The 21,282-nt window shown below is 28.9% G+C and overlaps 1 protein-coding gene across 2 annotated transcripts in view; it reads right to left on the minus strand.

Annotated features, from left to right (window-relative positions):
* Positions 1 to 222: 222 nt before the first annotated feature.
* LOC132928784 (ataxin-2 homolog) overlaps positions 223 to 21,282 on the minus strand; it is a 33,435-nt gene continuing 12,375 nt past the window's right edge. For both annotated transcript variants that reach the window (XM_060993653.1, XM_060993654.1), the window contains exons 2-7: positions 13,626 to 13,674; positions 7,611 to 7,708; positions 6,039 to 6,287; positions 5,292 to 5,425; positions 3,697 to 4,070; positions 223 to 1,854 (exon numbers count right to left, since the gene is read on the minus strand). In XM_060993653.1, coding sequence (XP_060849636.1) covers positions 680 to 1,854; positions 3,697 to 4,070; positions 5,292 to 5,425; positions 6,039 to 6,287; positions 7,611 to 7,708; positions 13,626 to 13,668 — 2,073 coding nt within the window. In that variant the 5' untranslated portion in view covers positions 13,669 to 13,674 and the 3' untranslated portion in view covers positions 223 to 679. The remainder of the gene's footprint in view (positions 1,855 to 3,696; positions 4,071 to 5,291; positions 5,426 to 6,038; positions 6,288 to 7,610; positions 7,709 to 13,625; positions 13,675 to 21,282) is intronic.

The following is a 21,282-nucleotide window of genomic DNA, read 5'->3' on the forward strand; positions in this document are numbered from 1 at the left end:
TTTGATCTTACCTATGTGTTCGGTTACCAATCTTACTCGTACCTATATAGACTATATAAACTGTATTAGTATTGAATATTTATCTAACTTCAATAAATTATTTTACAGCAAACTAAGCTGTAGGTACCCCAAACCCTGTAAACATTTAATTATAAATGATAGTTTAAATTTTAAAAGACAGAATTGGACAAAAAAACGAGTAAACAACACACACATTATATGTATAGTAATAAAATTATGTTATATATTAATTACACAAAATCATATACTTATCGCGTAGTATATAGTGTATATATATATATATATATATATATATATATATATTTATTTATTTATAGCCTTATAGGTATATAATAATAATATAATATTTCGTTTATGTCTATTATAGGTATGTATATTAACGCGTGTCCGACGCACGATGATAATCATACTTAGTTCATAATAATAATACGTTTTTTCCGTCGTTGTCGTTTTGCTAAAAATTCGCCGCCATATTAGCATATAATCATATAGAATATAACATAATATAATAATAATATATAACTGTACCGCTCCGAGCAGAGCCACTGCACCTACGCAATATTACATCACCTATACATAATTTATAACCAACTCGTTCATACGACGGCGTACTATTTTAATATTATTATACATAATCGTTGTGGTCAATTTAATATTATTATTCGTCGTAGTATTCGTCGGCGTACTCGTAGACGGGCCGCATGGGCCTCATCCTGTTGGCCGCGGACGTCGCCCTCGCCGCGTGTTTGTTGCTGTTGTACTGCGTCGCGGCGGCCTGCTGTTGCTGTTGCTGCGGCCTGTGCCTGTTGTTGTGCGAAACGGCCATCACTTGCCTGACGCTCACTCGCTGCGGCTGCCTGGCCTGCTGGTAGACCGCCTCCGCCGGTTCGTCCGCTCCCTCGTCGTCGACATCGGCCGGCTGTGACCGGTTGATTTTCGTCGGTTTCGATGGCCGCATCAAGAACGGCCCGGACGCTCGTTGCTTGGTCGCCGCGGAGATCGACTGCCGTGTGGCCGCGGCCGGCAGTTCGTCCTCGTAATCGTCGGCCGCGCGATCTGCTGCCGGCCTCTTCCGTGGCGCCGCAGACTGCTGTGGCTGCGGCGGCGCGACGGGCGCCGACACCCTGCTGCTCGGCTTATTGGCCCTGACCGTAGCGACCGACGGGCGCCGTCCGCGGTCCGCGTCGTAGTCGACCACCTGGACGGCCGTCCGTGCGGCGGCTGCCTTGGCCGGCTTGACCGCTTGGTCGGGCTTCGATGCGGCGGCGGTGGCGGCGACCGCGGATTTCACGGCGGCCGGTACTTCCGGTTCCGCCGCGTACTCGTCGTCGGCCACCACTTCCTCGTCGTCGTCGTAATACTCAATCGGATCTTCGGTCGCGGCCGGCCGTGGCGGCTCTTTGGCCTTGGACCCTGACTTGGCCGGTGCGGCTTCCGTGGTGGTACTGGTGGTGCTGGTGGCCGCGGTGGTGGACGCGGGAGCGGCGGCCGCCGACGGACCGGGTTGTAGGCCAGACTTGGAAACGGACGTGTAATCGTATCGATCCCGTTCGTTGATGGGCACCGGGCGGCGGATCTTGGGCGGGGCCCTGGGCTTGTCGTATACCGAAGATATCTGATTGGACACGTTCTTCGTAACTGCGGTGGCCGACGATGGTTGTTGCTGTTGCCGTGGCTGCTGCTGTTGTTGTTGTTGTTGCTGTTGCTGTTGTTGCTGCTGCTGCTGTGGCGCGTGCTGTTGTCCCCTGTGCTGTTTAAAGTTACCACTCGGCGGCGCGTCCGATTCCAAACTGCTTTCCTGGTAATCGGCTTCTAGGTCGGCCTGTTTGTAATCTGAAACGCGTTAACGACTGATTAATTACTGAAAACAACAGTTTGAAATGCCACTATATATATTATAGTATACCCCATCGCAGACCACAATAATTGAGCCCAATGGACGTAAACTCAATCTTTACGTTATTACTGTCAATAAATTATTTGAATTTTCCTACGCGAATAACAAACTAAAACTCAAGACTGTCGAAATAATTTTTATCTTACATTTCAATATTGTGTTTAATATTTGTTCAGAATAGGAACATTTTTAATTCAAAATCTAGTTTCATAAATCTTTCTTTCTCGATAGGTCTAAAGTCACACCCTCCCGGTTCCCACCACTTGCACAGATAAACAATTTGGAACAAATTATTCTCCATAAAATATAATTAATAAAAAAATAACACGATCTGACAGACTTTCATTATAAAATTATATTAAATTGTAAATCTACAAAAACCAATGTTTGACAGAAATTATGCATTTCATTAATATTTTATCGGTACCTATATTAAACCATTAAATTGTACACAAGTCGCAATTTCCTTTGTCAGCTAATGAGATTTCAAATCGAATCACTGAATACAGTCAAACGTTGAAACGTTATATATTTCATAGATAGGTACTCCTCATATGAGTAGGTGATGCATGACAACGAATAATGATACTTTCAAATTAGTGTGTGCGTGTCATGTGGATAATTACATAATTTCCATGTTAAAAAATACGTTTATATCATAATTATTGTATGATGATGTTATATTAAATGATTGAAATTACACGAATCACGATTTTTAATAAGATCCTGATCTAGTTGGGTCAATATATTAAATACAACTATTTGGGTTTTAATTTTGTATTCGTATTTAATAATACACAAGACTTTCTAAAAGAATAAACGTATGTATTTGAAAATGTAGTAAAGTCGATTTCAGTGAAAGATGGTTTATAACATATACAGAATGTATTTATATAATAATGATAGAAAATGATTGGAAATGTTAAAAAAATAAATTTTTAATTTATAAAACGCGCACGACGGCGACAGTCTCGAGTCGCCGTCGATGAACACTTTACATATGTGAAAGACACACTAGTTAATAATGCGTTTGCCTTTGATTCGTGTTCATAATATACAGTATGCACTATGCATCGATTAAAAAACTTCATTGGACGTGCTCGAGACGACGGTAGACTACAAACGTAACGTAGTCGTGTTAGTCGTGTTACACAATAATATCAAGACTCAAGATTCGTGATTGTTTTTAATTACAACGCTAGCCGCAGTTGTTGAAGAGTATGTTTAACACGTGTGAAATTTAACGTTCAACTTTTCATAATAATATACCTACCGACTAAGACTTTGTAACGACAAATATGAAATATACAGAGTTCTCCATTAGGAGGAGTGAGCGCTAATAGCCCCTCCAAAAAAAAAAAAAACTACTAACAATTCTATATTGGATATATGTACGCCATTAGGGATTTTTAGTTGTAAAATTAAAAAAAATCCAAGGGAATGTAATTATATAGCTTTCCCCGACCTCGTATAAACAAAACAAATTAATGATCACAGCCAGTTATATACGTATAAATCGTGTAATTTGTATTATAATAGTAATTAAATAATTTAATTTAAATAAAACGTAATACTGAATAATTGTGTTAAATATAAAGATTATTTTAGAATTTAAATTAACTTTTCGTTTTCTTATTGTCTATAACAACACATCAAAAATATTTTATGATCTAATTTTGGATTGCAACTAATTAGTTAGGAAACACTGGTAGATACACGGTATACCTACTACCGATCGCCATTTAAAATCGATAATGACAATAACAATATACACTCACTGTTGAACCGAGAATGTTTTCTTATGGGTTTTTTGGCCACCGGCATGTGCTCGACGCTGTCGTCGTAGTACTCCTGCTGGTCGTCGTAGTCATCTACGTAATAATACTCGTACACAGGTCTACGCCTCCGATAAGTGGGCCTGCGCTTCCGGCCCTGAGCGTAACCTGGTGGCATGGCCCTGCGCCCTTCGTACGGCATCTGCTGCTGTTGATATTGCGGATAGAACGGTTGTTGTTGTTGTTGTTGTTGTTGTTGTGGTTGTAGTTGTTGTTGCTGTTGTTGCTGCTGCTGTGGTTGCTGAGGCGCGGCTGTCGTGGACGTGGTGGTGGTCGGCAGCGTTGTCGTTTCGGCGGCTTTATACAGCGCATCATTTCTGCGTACATATTTTCATCGTTCAGTTTTTAAATCGGAATTGTAATGACATTTTAGAAATGTTAAAAATTAAATAAATAGTTACCGCCTTCAAATAATGAATTTTCACACTGGCGTATTAGAAGATTTTAAACATTACCGAATACCGACTAAATAAAACCCTACATTGTAGTAACATTTACATAATATTATATATGCGTATCGGTAATATATTTAAAGTATAGAAAATATAAACGTACAGGGTGATTTTCCAAGCATACTCATTCCTATTTTTTCCTTTAATTATAAATTTATTTAAATTCTGAATATTGGAATTTTTAAATATAATATCTTAAGACCTTATGTAATCTCAAATTCTTGAAAAAAAATATAAATCTTGATAAATTAATATTAATTGCTAAAACTATTAATGGATGCAGTTGCAGTAATATATATATATCATAGCTCATCATACACTGCAGTAGTGCTGTTATATCTACACAGATAAGCAATAGCAATAGTCGTTTTTGCGTTACTAGTACGTTTTTTTTACTTTCATTGGATTCTACAGTCCAAATAATCTATTATCTATGCGTAATATTATATCTATATAGCCGTGGCTATTGTGGTTAAACGGTCGATTTGGTTTTATAAACAAAATTTACAAAAGAAAAAACTATTTCGACGTAGACATTCCCGCAAAATTATTTCGTAATTGATGCAATAAAGTTTAAATACGCGAGCGATAGATACGTGTGTAGGTACACTGTGAATACTATCGGTATAACGTGTATATACAGAGTGATTCACCAAGAATGATCAACATTTATAATTTTTTTTAAAAGGTTCGAATATAATAAATAACTAGATTTGATTTTACATATATTTTATATTTTTATAAACCCATTTTAAGGACTATTATAAACCATTATCCTTAATACAAACATTATAAAAGCTGAAAAACTTCTTGTTCGAATTTTAGGTGACTATGATTGTAGAAGCACTTTGTATAATGATATATAGGTAATTCACTACGGCAGAGTGCCGTATAATATAATAACTTGGCATTTTAATAGGTCATAGAACGTATTCGATTTATTATTATTATCATCATATTATGTTGATATATAATATATATGTAGTATATCACATCCAATGCCAACATCCGCGATGCGGACGTCACGTCGGTGATTATAAAATATAATATGTATTTACGATGCGTACGTCGTGACGTCGTCATTACCTGCTAAAGTACTTGGCCGAGTTTGGGCAGTCCACCTGGGACACAAAATGGCAAATGAACGTCTTTTGATCGAAAGCTGTGTAATTGGCGCACAGGAAGTCAAACCTCGTGCCGAACAGACAGTGATGGTAGAGCTGCAATCGTACACATAACCAATAAAATATTACAAATCATAATACATATATTATAGGACTTGGGGCTGAATTAATTATGTGTAGTCAGGTACTTGATATATATTATATAATCCGTTGCGTACTGGCGTACTGTGTCCAGCATAATGACAACGATTGCATTTACGTTTGACGTCATAGGCCACTAGCCACTAAGCCACAGCCAAAATAAACATTTAATTTATTTTGGAACTAAATTTTTGTTTTTATGACGTACTTCTAATCTGTACATTAAGTTATAACAATTACAACGGAGAAACTCAAAAGGACCCTACCTCCCCTTTCATCCATACAACGAACTAAACCGTGTTTTATTAGTTCTTAAAACAATATAATGATTAATGCCAAATTGTGTAAATAATAGTGTAAATTATGATATTGCCAATTTCCCTATATTATGAGCTTGGCGTTATTATTCATAAATATAAATAAAATATCATCTTTTCGTTTATCATATGTTACATTATATTATTGGTAAACAAATATATGTCATGTTTTAATAGATTTCAAGCAATAATGTAGCTATAGGAATAACCCTCTCCCCCTACTTTAATATAAACATAAAACATCGACTCACCTGACATTTGTGGGGAATGCTCGCATAAAAACCATCGTGCAATCCGTCGCATTTGAATTCGATCTCCTCGGGTACCGAGTTTAGGAACGGATAGTCCGTCAAGTTGTAACCGTTTAGCTCCCGGGGCAAGTTTGGATCGTGCACATAGTCGATCTGCGGTATGCCTGTCAACGTGGGTTTGGTGGTCGTAGTCACGTTCAACTCGACTTGTTCCCCATTTTCGTCCACGTCGATAGCTTCATCCGGGTCCTGCGAATTTAACAAAAATTTTTTTCGTTGATTTATTATTGTAGATTCTCCAAAACCATTTAAAGCTATAACAATCAAGGTAATTGTAGAGATATCTTCGCATTGCACCTCCTGAATAAGTTCTGATTTCACTAATGGCGTTGGAATTTGTAAATGTTATTTCAATCATTATGGAACGGGCACGTACAACTCTCCCAATGGTGTTCATATAACATCGTTTAGTATTTACGGATTTATAGTTTTATTGTGTATAGTGATATAATAAGGTATAGACATTATAACAGTATAACACACACCCTGATAATTACGAAATGCCCTTGAAATAATTTAAATTATGGACCTGTCTTTTGCTTATAAAAAAAAAGTTACAACCGTAATAATTACATAAATATAAATGTACAATCGAGCTTATTTTTAAAAGTAGGAATTCCCATCACATATAATATAATAAATTATTAAAAAGAATTTTTTTCGAATTATACTTTATGAATAATATATGCTACTATAAAAATAAGTAGGTAAGATAATTTACATTGAATATTATTTTATCGGGATCATAAAACGACGATTGTTAAATTTATAAGCTATTCACAAATTTCAAAATTATTTACAAATGAAGATTTTAAACTACCACGTAATTTAAATGTTACATCCTACATCCTAATAATTATTTCTTTAAAATATTCTAAATAATAGATTTTGTAATTGAAAATTATGAATTATTTAAATAACTATAGTTTTAACGAGCTTTTATAACTTGAAATGTTGTAAATAATAATTAATTAACCGTCGATTGTACCTACATTTTATTCGATTCACTAAAATAAGGTGCGTAATAAATAAATATAAAAAATATGGAATACTTAATTAATTTAAAGATATTTAAAATTCAGAGATAATTGATAAAATTTAAAATAAAGTACGTATTACTATTATTTTATATCATGTACATTAAAGTTATAAGCTTATAACCTACCTAGTACCTATATGTATATAAATTATAAAATGGAAACAATAAAATCTATTATAAGACTATGTAATGATTAAATTTACTCTATTTCATGTTGTAGATATTTAACCTTTAATAATTTTTAAATTAATATCAAGCAAAAGTATCGAAACTTACAAGGTTGTCTTCGAATACTGAACAATTGAATTTCACCTATACACCTGTGTATATTTATAAATATAATAGGTATATAATATACACTATAATACATATTATGCTGTCAAATGAGGTTTTGATGTAGTATTTTTTATTCTAATGATAGCAATACTAACGAAATAACCTCGACATTTCTTAACTGACACTGCAGTACGTACCGAATTTTTTTTGTCCGCTTTCGCTCTTGCTTGAAGTACAACAGCAGAACCTCGTAGCGCATCTAACTCCGCTACAAATACGGACCATGTCAGTAAACCTGTAATTAAAATACACGAACGTCAATTGATTCACCTTCATTGTATAGGTTATGTTTACATACATTTATACTATGTCACACAAGCCACAAAGTAATTTTCATTCGTTTCACTGAATAATCAATAATATACTTTATCGTATTAAAAAGTTTGCTAAAATAATTAATAAAACCTATCACATTTAATATTTTTACACCTATTATGTATCTGTAATCAGTCCTGGTTATTTTAAAGACAATTATAGCTACTAATAATAATTAAATAAATATTTAAATAACATATTTTGTCTAGCACTATTATGTACAGAATACAATTACCCTAAAGCTGATTGCTACATATAAGGTCTTCAGTATTATTTTAAATAATAATTAATTAAAAATAATTTATTAACATTTTATAATTACAAATTGTGCATGAAAAAAATGTTACAAATAACTGGAGCAGAATATTTATAGCTCTAAGAACGGGGGACCCATAACTTAATACTTAAAAAACAAGAAACATGCAAAATAAGGTTAAACATAAAAAAAAATGATTTAAAAACTAATGCCTCTAAGTTTTGTTTCTTTTCATTAACTTTTAACTTCAAAAAATACTACTAGTAAATTTTTTTACAATAATATGTCGTTTTTAAAAGTAATGATACTATCATAAAAGCTTCAGACATAGTGAATCGAAGAACAAAATTACAATGAAAAAAAAAATTTTCTGAATGAAAATATTGTTTCGATTTCACTAAATCATTATTAATATTCATCTGATAGCCAGTTGTAATTTCACCATGTAGTTTATGTGATACACGAGTGCAAGTATTAATATTGTATAATTATTATAATATTAACAAAAATATATAATAAATAAACTGCAGCCAATAAATCGATATCTCCGTTAAGTCGACGAAATTGTGTCATACTAAATGATAAATATTTATCACAATGTATGAACATGTCATATTACTCGTATTATAATTATTTGTTATGTTAATGATTTGCTATGGTTACAGAATTTTCACCAAACATAAATATAAATGTATCACCTAAGAAAAACTACAGCCGATAGCAATAGATACCAATATAATAATAATAATAGTTATCTATCGTATGTATAATTCTTGTAGGTAATACCTATTTAATATATAGTTCGATTTGTTCCCGATGCATTTTTAATCAAGCATAATTTACGACATGTAAAATGTTCTGGGCATTGTGTAACAGTGGCATACATTTTCGATTGTTAATATTATGAATTAATGCGATATATAGCATTGCAACGAACCAGTTTTAAAAACCCATAAACTCGGTAACGCCCAGAGATACACTCACAAGCACACGCCATATGAGCACATGCGCCACGAGACCCACTGCGTTTCCTGGACAAACATGACAGTGGCATTTCAACATACCAATAAACACGTAATTAGGCGCCGAAAACACTAAACGTCTGTACACCTATGTATTCGGGTTAGTGGTGACGTAATTCTTTTATGTACATACTTGTGCGTTTAAATAGTTCGAATAAGATGACACAAACAAACCGTATAAGTTTATATATTGTATTATACATATATGCAATATATAATAATAGTATATACCACTATACCAGGGATGGGCAGCTGGCGGCCCAAGTACCATTTTTAACTGGCCCGGTGGCCTATGCTACATTTCAAATTACTTTATAAAAATATAAAATTTTAAAAATTTTATATTTTATTTTATTATGTTTATAAAACCGATATAATTTTTATTGTAAAACATAGATATGAATTCTTATTGACTTTTTTTTTGTTTTTGCTTTTTATGTTTTCTGGGCTACTATATTTTTTATACTTTAAAAAAATTGGCCCTCTAGTAGCATTGAGTTTCCCATCCCTGGTATATACTATTTAGGAGCACAGGTCACATGCGGCGTCACAAGTGTGAATTATAATATTATTCTCTCGTCGAAATCAACCATTACACAGCAATTATAGATAATAAATATTATATATAATGATATTGCGATTTACCGTGCACTATGTTCTAGTATATTGTGGACTGTGGACAAAAAATGAACAGCGAGGAAAAAATATACAAATCCTTGATCTTCGATCAATGTGAATGCACTTGAAATGCCCCTATATAATGCGTACGATATAATATACACCATACAGCGTGCGTATCGCGTACGCTGTGTACATACAAATTTATTATATTATATTATTATTATTGTACATATTCGTCGAATCACCTACACGGTATTTTTTTTTTTTGGATTACGCGTTATAGGACTACCGTCTACCATATACTGTGTCCAATTTTCGGTCGTTAACCTTCATAGCAGATTGTCATAATAATATAAAATATTTAATTTTATTATTGTTTTTATTTTACCTCAGTGGCGTCATTTGTGGGATGCAAGGGTGTGCAAATGCATCTCATGAACAAAATTATTATTATTTGTTTTATACTATAATTTCTATAAAATGATCTACATTTACACAAAGTGTGTTGAAAAAAATTCGTGGGATCACTCGACCATGCGAGTGACTGGTATTACTTTAGATTTTCAATATTGGTTTTGCATCCCATGAAAAAATGTGAAATGACGCACTTGTTTTACCTCCAAATGCTTATATTTTCCCATTTTGGTTAAAACGATTTATTCATCAAAGGCATATTTAATTTAAAATCCACGGACATAACTTATTAAATAGGTCGATTTATTATTAAATAAGTACATGAATTTAAAAAAAAACACTACGTATTCATTTTTATCGATAATTAAAAAATGTATGACTTATGTTAAAAAATAACTTAAAATTCTATGATACATCATGTTTGCATCAAATAAAACATACCATTTACATTTTAAACTCAACAAATTATTCAACTGTTGTTTGCTGAAGAGTTTGAGAATCCAAGTAAGAAATAAGTAGGAGTTCGGTAATAATGTAAACAAATGCATATTAATCTATATTGTTATTCATTAATGTTATAATTAATAGATAAATTCATTGAACTAATTTTTTTCTGAAATTTTGAATTAAACTTAATTGCTGCGTACGTATTTTGTGTGCGATTGTTTGCGTGTTATTTTATTATGTAAATAAATATCTAATTAATATTTAATACGTTATTTTCACTCTATATGACTCTTGCCAAATAAAAACCGTAATCACTTATCAATATCAATATGTAACGTCAATGGAAAGTTACGAATAGTTTGACTTTCATAAAGTAGTAATATCGATAAACGTATGTAATCGTGGGTGTTAACTATAGTCTGCGGGTATAACATTGTATAGACGTGTATTGGTATTAATATTATGAATTATAATTACAATGGCTGGGTACAATATTATTAGTGAATGAATAATTCAATAAAATGATAAGACAATACTAAAATACGCAATAGCTGCTTTATTTTCATAATTTATAAACATTTGGTATAGGTACTACAGGTTTTTTTTATTATACTTAGATTTTAATTTAAAAATATTTTATTGTATTTTTAAAAATTCGTAAATATATCAGTCAATTCAACATTTGGAATAAAAAAAAATAAAGTCTTACTTAACATGTTTATGAATTATATTTTATCTAGGGTAATAATTGATTATTGATAATAAATATTTTTTTAAATAAAAATGGAGTATTTAATTTCGTAATAATATATTCTCATTAATCGATATAAATAATAAAATAAAGTATCCAATACTTAGTTCATTATTTTTATACCAGAAACAGAACCAATGCAATTTAATGTTGTAAACATTTATGATAATATTGTTAGGTATTTTAATATCCGTATTTTAAAATATCATGTTTTTAATTTTAATATATTTTTTAAAACCACCTGATTAATTGTTGAATCATATAGAAATACATAGTTAGATGACTTGTGAAATATAGTTATTAATATCATAAATTCATAAAGAACTTAAGAGCTACAATTTATAATCATTAAATAATTATAAAACTGGATCTGAACAATATTTGAATAAATTAGAAGTAGGTATATAACAAAATATTCTACGATGAATACGATTCTTTACACAATTACTATTATTATTATTATTTTTATTGTATTGGTATAAAATATATAGAATGATTACAGGAGTCATGCACGCTTTGTAAAATATTAAATGAAAATTTTATTCAAGGACACTTTTTTTATTATTATTTTTTTAAATTAATTGAATTTTTTTTTATTTTATTACTATATATCTTTTATTTTGTATATATAAATATATTTATCGATAAATATTACGTACACGACTATGGAGTTTTTTTTATCGATATTTTGCAACATGTCATTTTTATACTACAATTTTTATACATGTCTAATAATATAGTGAATATAACGTAATATAATTAAATTTCTACTTTTATAGTTCCAAGAAACATCTACTTTTTATTTTTCAAAAATGTTATACCTATTTTAAACTATTAGCCCTTATTCACAACTATCCAGTTATAATAATTTTAATTTTAAACAACAAAAATAATATGATTATATAAAAATAAATTAATATTTTATTTTAAGTTACAAGTTATAACTAATTTTGGTAATTAAAACCATTACATTAGTAATACAAAATTTGACCAAAAGTAACGAAAATTTGTTGTATTTGACTACCTAAATAAAATTGTTTTGTACTTTATTGTTAATTTTTGGTTTAATATTTTTTTGAAAGAATTTGGATCATGTTTTGGTAATGAAAATCATTTTTCTTACATTGAATAATCATATCTAGAGATCCTTGAAAAGGGGGTAGTTAACTAAATGTGTAGTTAATCTAAATTATAAAATATATGAAGTCCCCTAAAATCACCTATAATAAAATGTGTGGTGTAGCTATAGCCTCACTTCACGAATATTTGGTCACCCTATGTCTCACAGAATAAACCTCGCATTTATACGAGGACAATGGCCTACGGTGTCTTTTCGGTATTGCGTCACATGTTTATAATAATAATATATTATTTATAACTTATAGTCACGAGGGTATTAGTGATTTAAAAACCAGATCATTGATTACAAATATAATATACATTATGTAGATTTAATCAATGGCCATAATACGATAGAATGATCAGCAAAGTACTAGTTAAATAAATAACTACCTATAGTTTGTAATATATTAAATATTTAGACCATAAATATAAAACAAATTTTAAATTATTAAGACCCTATTATAAATCAATAATAATTATGATATAATAACACGAAGACAAATTAAACTGCTTCACATATTGTATATATAATAAATAATATGTAACTACGTATAAGCGTACAACAGTTCTCTTTGTTTCAAGTTGTATTAAATTTAATATTCAAGATAGAAAAATAAAAAAACTCAACGTTGCTCAAGATTACATTTGATTCCTACTTTTCAGATCGATATAAAAAATAACTTCAAAACAGACAACGCCCTCAAATGACTTTCACAAACGTATTAATATTTTTTACAAGGTTCTTCCTATTAGTAACTAAGGCCTTTAAGAAATATGATACATTTAAAATGCATGCATGGAGATCATAATATTTTATTTTGAAACCATTTAGTAAATCATTACAAAATTATAATGATTTGAATTCTTAATGATTCTAAGGTATGCCTTCAATCTACATAGAATGTCATCATAAGAATAATTTTTATCAAAAGCCATTACAATTTCCAATACTTATACATTTTTAAATTAAATAATAATTTCCATTTTTAAAGAAAATTATTAATCAACCTTTATAATACATTTTATATAATTAAATTTTAAGTAAAAAATTAATAAGACAAATTATTATTAAACAGTTTGATGTAGTGATGTATCTTACAATAATAAACTTAATACTTATGTACAATGTACATAATAAGCATTATCTGTGTATGATATAATACATTATATATTATAAAAGTGATTTTATTTTTAATTTACTTACATATTGTCAGCTTACAAATGAATATAATTTTGAGCCGTCTCATTTCAGTCTGAAACAAATAAAAAAAAATAATTAATAAATCTGATTAATATAAAGGAAAATTGATTTCATAAAATCATATGTATAAGTAGGAAACAAAATATAATATATTTTTTTCAATTAATTTATATCATATACTAGAATCAGAATCTAATTAAAATGAATAATGAGTGCCAGATGTATAATATATATAAAATTATTCACCAAGAATACTCATTTCTCAATCTTCTTTTATTCTTTAATAATACATTAATTTATTTAAATTCCAATTTTTAAATTATTAAAGACCATACTTATAGATTTTTATGCCATTTAAGAAGTATCGTATGGTGAGGATACAAATAAATTAAAAATTTGTAAAATATTGAAATTGAATAGTACTATAATTCTCTTTAAAATTAAAATAATAAAAATAAACAACAACAGAACATAGATTATTATCATAATATTATTATTATAATAATATTTTATTACCTTTCAATTTGGTAATAAGTTAATTTACTATAATATTAAAATTAACAATACAAAATAACTCATTTACCGCGGCAATTAGTCTTATAATCAAATTTACATATAAGAAAATTACTCGTGATTATGCGTCGGTTTTTTACAATATTTTAACTTAAAGTGAGTTATTAAACATTTTCAAACTGCAAACTACAATATTGTACATACTCATAACTTGCTTAGAAATTGAACCTTAGTAAAAAACTGGCATACAAACACAGTTAATGTTTTCACATTTAAATAAATACATATCATCAATAATAGATTAATATTTCGCTTCATATTATTATAATATTATATGAGGGTGTGGAAATTGTGTGATAAAATAAATTAATAATAATTAATACATTTTATTAAAATAATGTAAATAATGACTTATTACAGCGAAATGGTAATTACATTGTATATTTAAATGATGTAGAGCAGATTCTTTGCGTACTTGTGTATGCAGTATGCGGATCGCAGAGGGAGGGGAGGATTTAGTATAAAATCATAATATATTATGTTGAAATGGTATAATATTGCCTAACAAAAATATCGTAACGATTCATATATTGACATACTATCATTACTATCAATTAACTATTATGCATTTATCGTTTTACCTCGTACCTACCCAAAACAAACGTAAGTAAATCAGTGTAAAATAGCTCCAATTCCAATACGATAACAAATATACGTCGAGGTAATTACTCGTCAGTAATAGCCGTCGATGTGCAAGTTTTCGTTCAGTGAAAAACCACGTAAACTCTCACTATACACAGAGGTTGGATACTTAGCTGTTGTCGACATAGGACCTTTATATATATATATAAATGTATATAAGCTAATAGCCTATACATCAACGAAGGTTGTAATATAATAATATTGTAAATTGTAATTATATTATATACTATAGACACGAGTAAAATAATATACCCTAATATATGTAACGACTAATGACGCTGACAAGTGTCCAAAATCACAAAAAAATCTGTAACAAGCGCCTGTTTTAATCGACGTGGTTGGAAACCTGTTTTTATTATTATCATAATATAGGTACCTACGTGATTATTATTGCATTTGCAATATCATATATACTTGGGTGTGACCATTACAACCTTGACTGGTCTGACCACATAATATATATATATATATATATATATTCTATGTATATTCTATCGGGAATCGAAGGAGGAGTGACGGCGATGGAGAACGGCGGACAGGGCAGACCGCAAGGAAATAACAGTGCAAAGAGAGAGAAAAAACACGATGACGGGGGAGAAACAAAATAAAAAACGCTACCAGTTTCCAGCACGAGCCGTAGCCCAAATATTACCACATATTTTTATTTTTACAATACCTACACGGTTGGACCTGTCACCTGTGTATGTGTGTGTGTGTGTATGTAGCGTACGACTTTGATCTCGTTTTGTGAAACACGCTTATATAGTTATATATATATACACACGAGTGCGCTATGTAGGCATTATATATTATTTTATGTATAGGTAGGTAAGCGTATTGTATACATATCGCAGCGCGGCAACGTCGTTATGGTTCGTTGCGGAAAATTCGAACGGTTTTTCGTGAGTTATTATGAAATTGATGTCTATTGCGATAATTACTCCACGTCTAATAGGCACATAATAATATTATATTTATATTATTACTGTGTATACTTATGTACATGTATCTGCGCGAACAGCATTACAGTTGTACTATAAATAATAAATATACACTGCACAACGAATAGTGCGCGCGTTACAAAGGCCCCGAAACAAATTTCTAGTCGTTAAAAACGGGTCGGCGCCCGCCGGCCGTAGCGTGCCCGAGTCAGCGCGTGGTTCAGAGTTAATTTAATTATAATATTATTATTAAATTACTACCTATGATTTTATTAAAACACTGCTTGAAAACGCCGTACATACACACCGCTTACATTATTTTTAATATAATATATAAATAATACTCAGCCTATGTCTGCAATTTATGTATATCAATATGTGTTGTTAGTAAATCTATACACGAGCGTATAATATTGTAATATATTATGCGCGTAATAGATATTTTATAATTTATTATAATCTTACATAATACTATTGGTTGCAAACGAATATTCGTGGAAAAATCGGTATGATATAATCCTCATTAGTCATTTTGCTGAAAACCTTAGGACGAAATATTCAAGTACACATGATTACGCACAGACTATATGAAAATATAGTCATATATATAGTCTGTGATACACACGCGAGACGTGTACTACAACTATATTATGTTTTTAATAAACGCATTATTAAAAAGTTGTTTATTATAGTTTTTTCCAAAAATAAATCTACTTAAGAACACATTTATTCCGTGGATATCGATAAGTAATATACGTCATTGAATATATACATTACATATCATATACATTAATATACTTATAAACTACGTATACTTTAAATATTATTCACATCACACTATACAAATTACAAATATATAGGTACTAAATAATTACATAATGATATGTGTAGAACTGCAGTAAAAGTATCCTTATACAAAAAGTGGTTGACATTTATTTAGTATTATAATACTTTATGTTTCTCTATTAGTTAGTATAATTAGTTGTAAATTTTATTTATAAATTATGATTCGTGATGAATGATGATCGCTTCATATCAATCAGATCTTTTTCGAGTACAATTACATACATTTATTAGCTATTAATTATTTCCAGTAAATTAGTCATGTGCAAATTAGGCATTTTAGCAAATTGTTAAATTGAAGCAAATAATATTTTAAGTATTAACGTTGCAATCAAATAATTTGCTAACAATTAATATAATTTTCAACAATAACACGAATTTGACAAATTATATTATACGGATCCCACTTAAGTACTTACTTTACAATTCATATTAGTATTGAATATTAACAACACACAGTTAATGTAGGTACTTTTTCCTAACAAAATAAATGTAATTATGTAAATATGTACTTGATATATGCTTTCATATATTTATAGATAATTTATATTATTATATAAATGTTTTAAGTATGATATAAAATTATTTTGAAGTGAATATTGTTCCAAATAAATGTATCAAACATAATGTATACCACAACTAACGTATAGGTACCTACATGTAAATGTATGCATTATCATATTGCCATCAAATTTTCAGTATACCTGCTTAAAATATTTTGTAAAATAATATTTTTTAAACAAAACATATGTTTGAATCTAACTAACTATATATGATTTTATAATACAAAGCCTATATATTTTACAATCTGTATTTCCATGTTATACAAGTAGTTAATTAAATAATATTTAAATAACGGCAAGGGGTTGGTATGGTTAAGTTAGGTTGGATTTACGGCACCCCGTATAAGTATTATAATGTATAACTATTTAAACATCCCGAGCTAATCCTTAATGATTAATTCATTCTTTATTGAATACAGACACATAGTATAAATCTTTGAATTTATGAATAGTTGATAAGAAACATATTCGATATAATTTGTATAATATACACAGTTGATAGTGGTTATATTTTAACTATGTCTACTGGCTAATAGGTTTATCTAACACAGGCTCATAAGTATATTGTCAATTGTCATTAAAACTATAATTATGTTTATAGATTATACACACCAAACGTAGACACTACACACGAGACACGACACCGCATAAACAGTGTAGGTTTACGGTAAACACTTAATGAGATAAAAAATAAAATTTTGATTAAGACAACAGAATAGTCCAACCGATTTATGATCACCTATGAATAATTAAATGATGCTTTCACATCTTTCACACATTGACTGTACGTAGTAACAACCACTCGATTAGTTGTACAACTAAACTAACTATTTTTTTATTACTATGCACGAAAGACTAGGTATATATTTTAATGAAACAGATTTTTTTTACGAAAAGTAAAAACAATATTGTTTTTTTCATATTTTCTGATCTATATATATTTAAGTATATACTTATATATTATATGGAATAATTGGTTATCAATGAATTGTTATCAATTTTAAATTGCTCATAAATATATTCAGTTAGAACATATTATGTATGAATATAAATAATAAATATATGACATTATTTATTTAATAAGCTCATTAAACATTTTGAAAAGAAAGTAAGAGCACTTTCAGTATTTAGAAGTTATACAAACACTAAACAGCATTCTTCGCATCCTAAACATATTAATTACAAAGTGTGCAATGCATAACATATGAGTTATTTATGTAAAATTATTATAAAACGATTCGTCATAACACTCACAACTCATAATTAACCACGTGATGTGATTTTCTTTCATAATATTATATTTTATCAGTCCACAATTCTAAAAAATAAAAGAAATTTATAATATATCGTATAAAATATAATCTATATAGAATAAGCAAAGTAGGTATTTATATGAATACATGGATATACATATTTTTTATCAGTGTTATAATAATGTACGTTAATAATTTTCACTTTTTGATTTTCTGTCAGTTTCAACCATAATATAGTTTCGTTATAATTATATTTTACTTTTTAATTTAAAACAAAAGACTTTCACATTTAGTTAATGGTATTTTGACTTATTTAAGTAATAAAATGTCAACAATTTTAAATGTTAATTCCATATTCTTGATACAACTAAACACAAATGTTATTAAAAACAATCAATTTGTAATAAAGTTACATCGTCTAACAATAACTTAACCTTATTTTTAAACCTTTAATAACCGATTTATTTCTGCTATGGGAGAAAACTAGTATAAATATCATTCGTGATATTATAATAGTAACGTTTTTGTAATACCTACAACAAAATGATAACTTAAATGTCCATCAAACTATTAAACACTATTATTAATGTATTAACGAATTTTCAACAGAAATTAATATCAATATTTCATAGGTTATAGGTTAGAAAAATGTTGACCAGATTATAATTTATACTTTCTCACATACCAATAATATTCATATTTAAAATGTATAGTTGTAAATTAAAACAATATCTATCGTTGTGATTGGAAAAATTAGTCGACACTATATTATATACGATTGTATATTAATTTAATGTAGTGAAATAAATTGAAATATTATTAGTTAAATACAAACTTACACATTTAAACATATCATATAAGTCATATTTAGCTTTAGAATAAACTATTATTTATTTATTTTTAGAAGAGAGTTTTATACAAATTATACAATTATACACATAACTTATTAATTTTTTACCATCGTAACTTACAAAAAAATTCTATTATAGAGATAGAATTATTTCCCTAAATTGTATGCTAAAAAAATTTAATGTAGTATTGTAATAAGTTTTAAGTACATACCTATAATATTATCTATTAAATAAACCAATATAGTATTAAACTAGCTATTAAGCTAATAAAAGAAAAACAAATCATCCTCATAATAATGCTTATATTCTTTAATCTTTTTTATTATTATTTAGCAAATTATTTTACACACCTAATAAAGGTATCTACATAATTACCGAATACTAAACTTTACCGATTTCTATATTCATCTGCATTTGATTTTTGATTTCATTATCATAATATTATACATATTATATTATTCGAAACTGTACAATATATAGAATACATACAATTTATATTCACAATAATATTGAATTGGAATAATAAAAAAAGAAATTGTTTATGATTCGAACCTGTAATTGAATCAATTAAAATAAAACTTTAGAAAAACGTTTATGTTAGCTTGTATAATTTACGATAAGTACAGTTAAACTAAACTATCACAAGTTTTTTTTTCATTTAATATAACATCATGAGAAATTTTAACAAACGAGTAAAATGTATAAGTAGTTGTTGATGACCACAAACTTCACGAACCGATGAAGGTTCTTATGAAATATGGTTACACTTTCACACACACGCCGGTACATAATACACACTAATATAACACCCGTTATATTTAATACATTGAATCGCTATATCAATCTATTGAAGATAAATGTTATAATAGTATGATATTATATTATTACTGTCTAGAAACAACTAAAATTTATTTAATACATTATTAAATTTACAATAATGTAGCTATAATAAATAACACTCATCTAATGAGACACTTTGATAAATATAATTAGTTGTTAACTTATTGTTTTTACTTATTATACTTGTAAACTTTAAATTAAGCTACATAATACCATCAACATGACAACATTTTTCATTAACAAGTACACAACTATATATTATCAAAATCATTACTTTTTGTCACATTCGTTAAAATCTCCAACAATAACGGAATTTCACTTAAATGCATAAATTACCAATGTCACAATACTACATTGATGGAATAGTTTATAATAATTTTATCATAATTAATATCTGTAACATATAGATGTTAAGTATATACTATACGTATATTTAAGACATAAAAAACACTTGTGTTTTCTTAGAAAATCAGATTTTTGACATTCTTTGTTTTATGTTGGGTATATTATTTAATCATGTGCTTATATTTATCATAACTATCATTTACCCCACAACAAGTTCAGCTTGTAGATAATTTCACTATATTATATTAGAACATATTATATTGTATTTTAAAATTTAATAAAAAATAATAATAAAAAAAAACTATCTCTGTCTAGTGTCTACTGACAACAATCATACTTATATTATGATGTAGTTTTTAAAGTAATTAAATGTATATTCAAGTAGATAACCCTTGTATTACTACAGAATATTGAATTTCCACAATTGCCATCTACTTTTATCAAAGAAATACTTTCGAAAATATTTATAAAGATGTTTTATCGAGTTCAACAATTTTACCTATACCTACTCAATACTCAATAAAAAATTAAACATTTTTTTTCAATCAACAATTAATAATTACTGAAACCTAATTTAAGGCATACACATATTTGTGCAGTAGATACAAAGTTGACAATTTGGCTTAATGCCGAACGATTTTCGTGAATATAGTTAGGAAACGATAGACAGTTCCTATACAAACGATGATGTGACACAGCACTACAGCAGCAGACGAGTCAACAAACCGTATTGTCTACACTCGACATTTATAATATACCTATATAAATATGTATTTATATACATATATATATATATATGGATAAGAAGT

This window comes from Rhopalosiphum padi, chromosome 4 (assembly GCF_020882245.1).
Source record: "Rhopalosiphum padi isolate XX-2018 chromosome 4, ASM2088224v1, whole genome shotgun sequence".
Taxonomy (NCBI): Eukaryota; Metazoa; Arthropoda; class Insecta; order Hemiptera; family Aphididae; genus Rhopalosiphum; species Rhopalosiphum padi.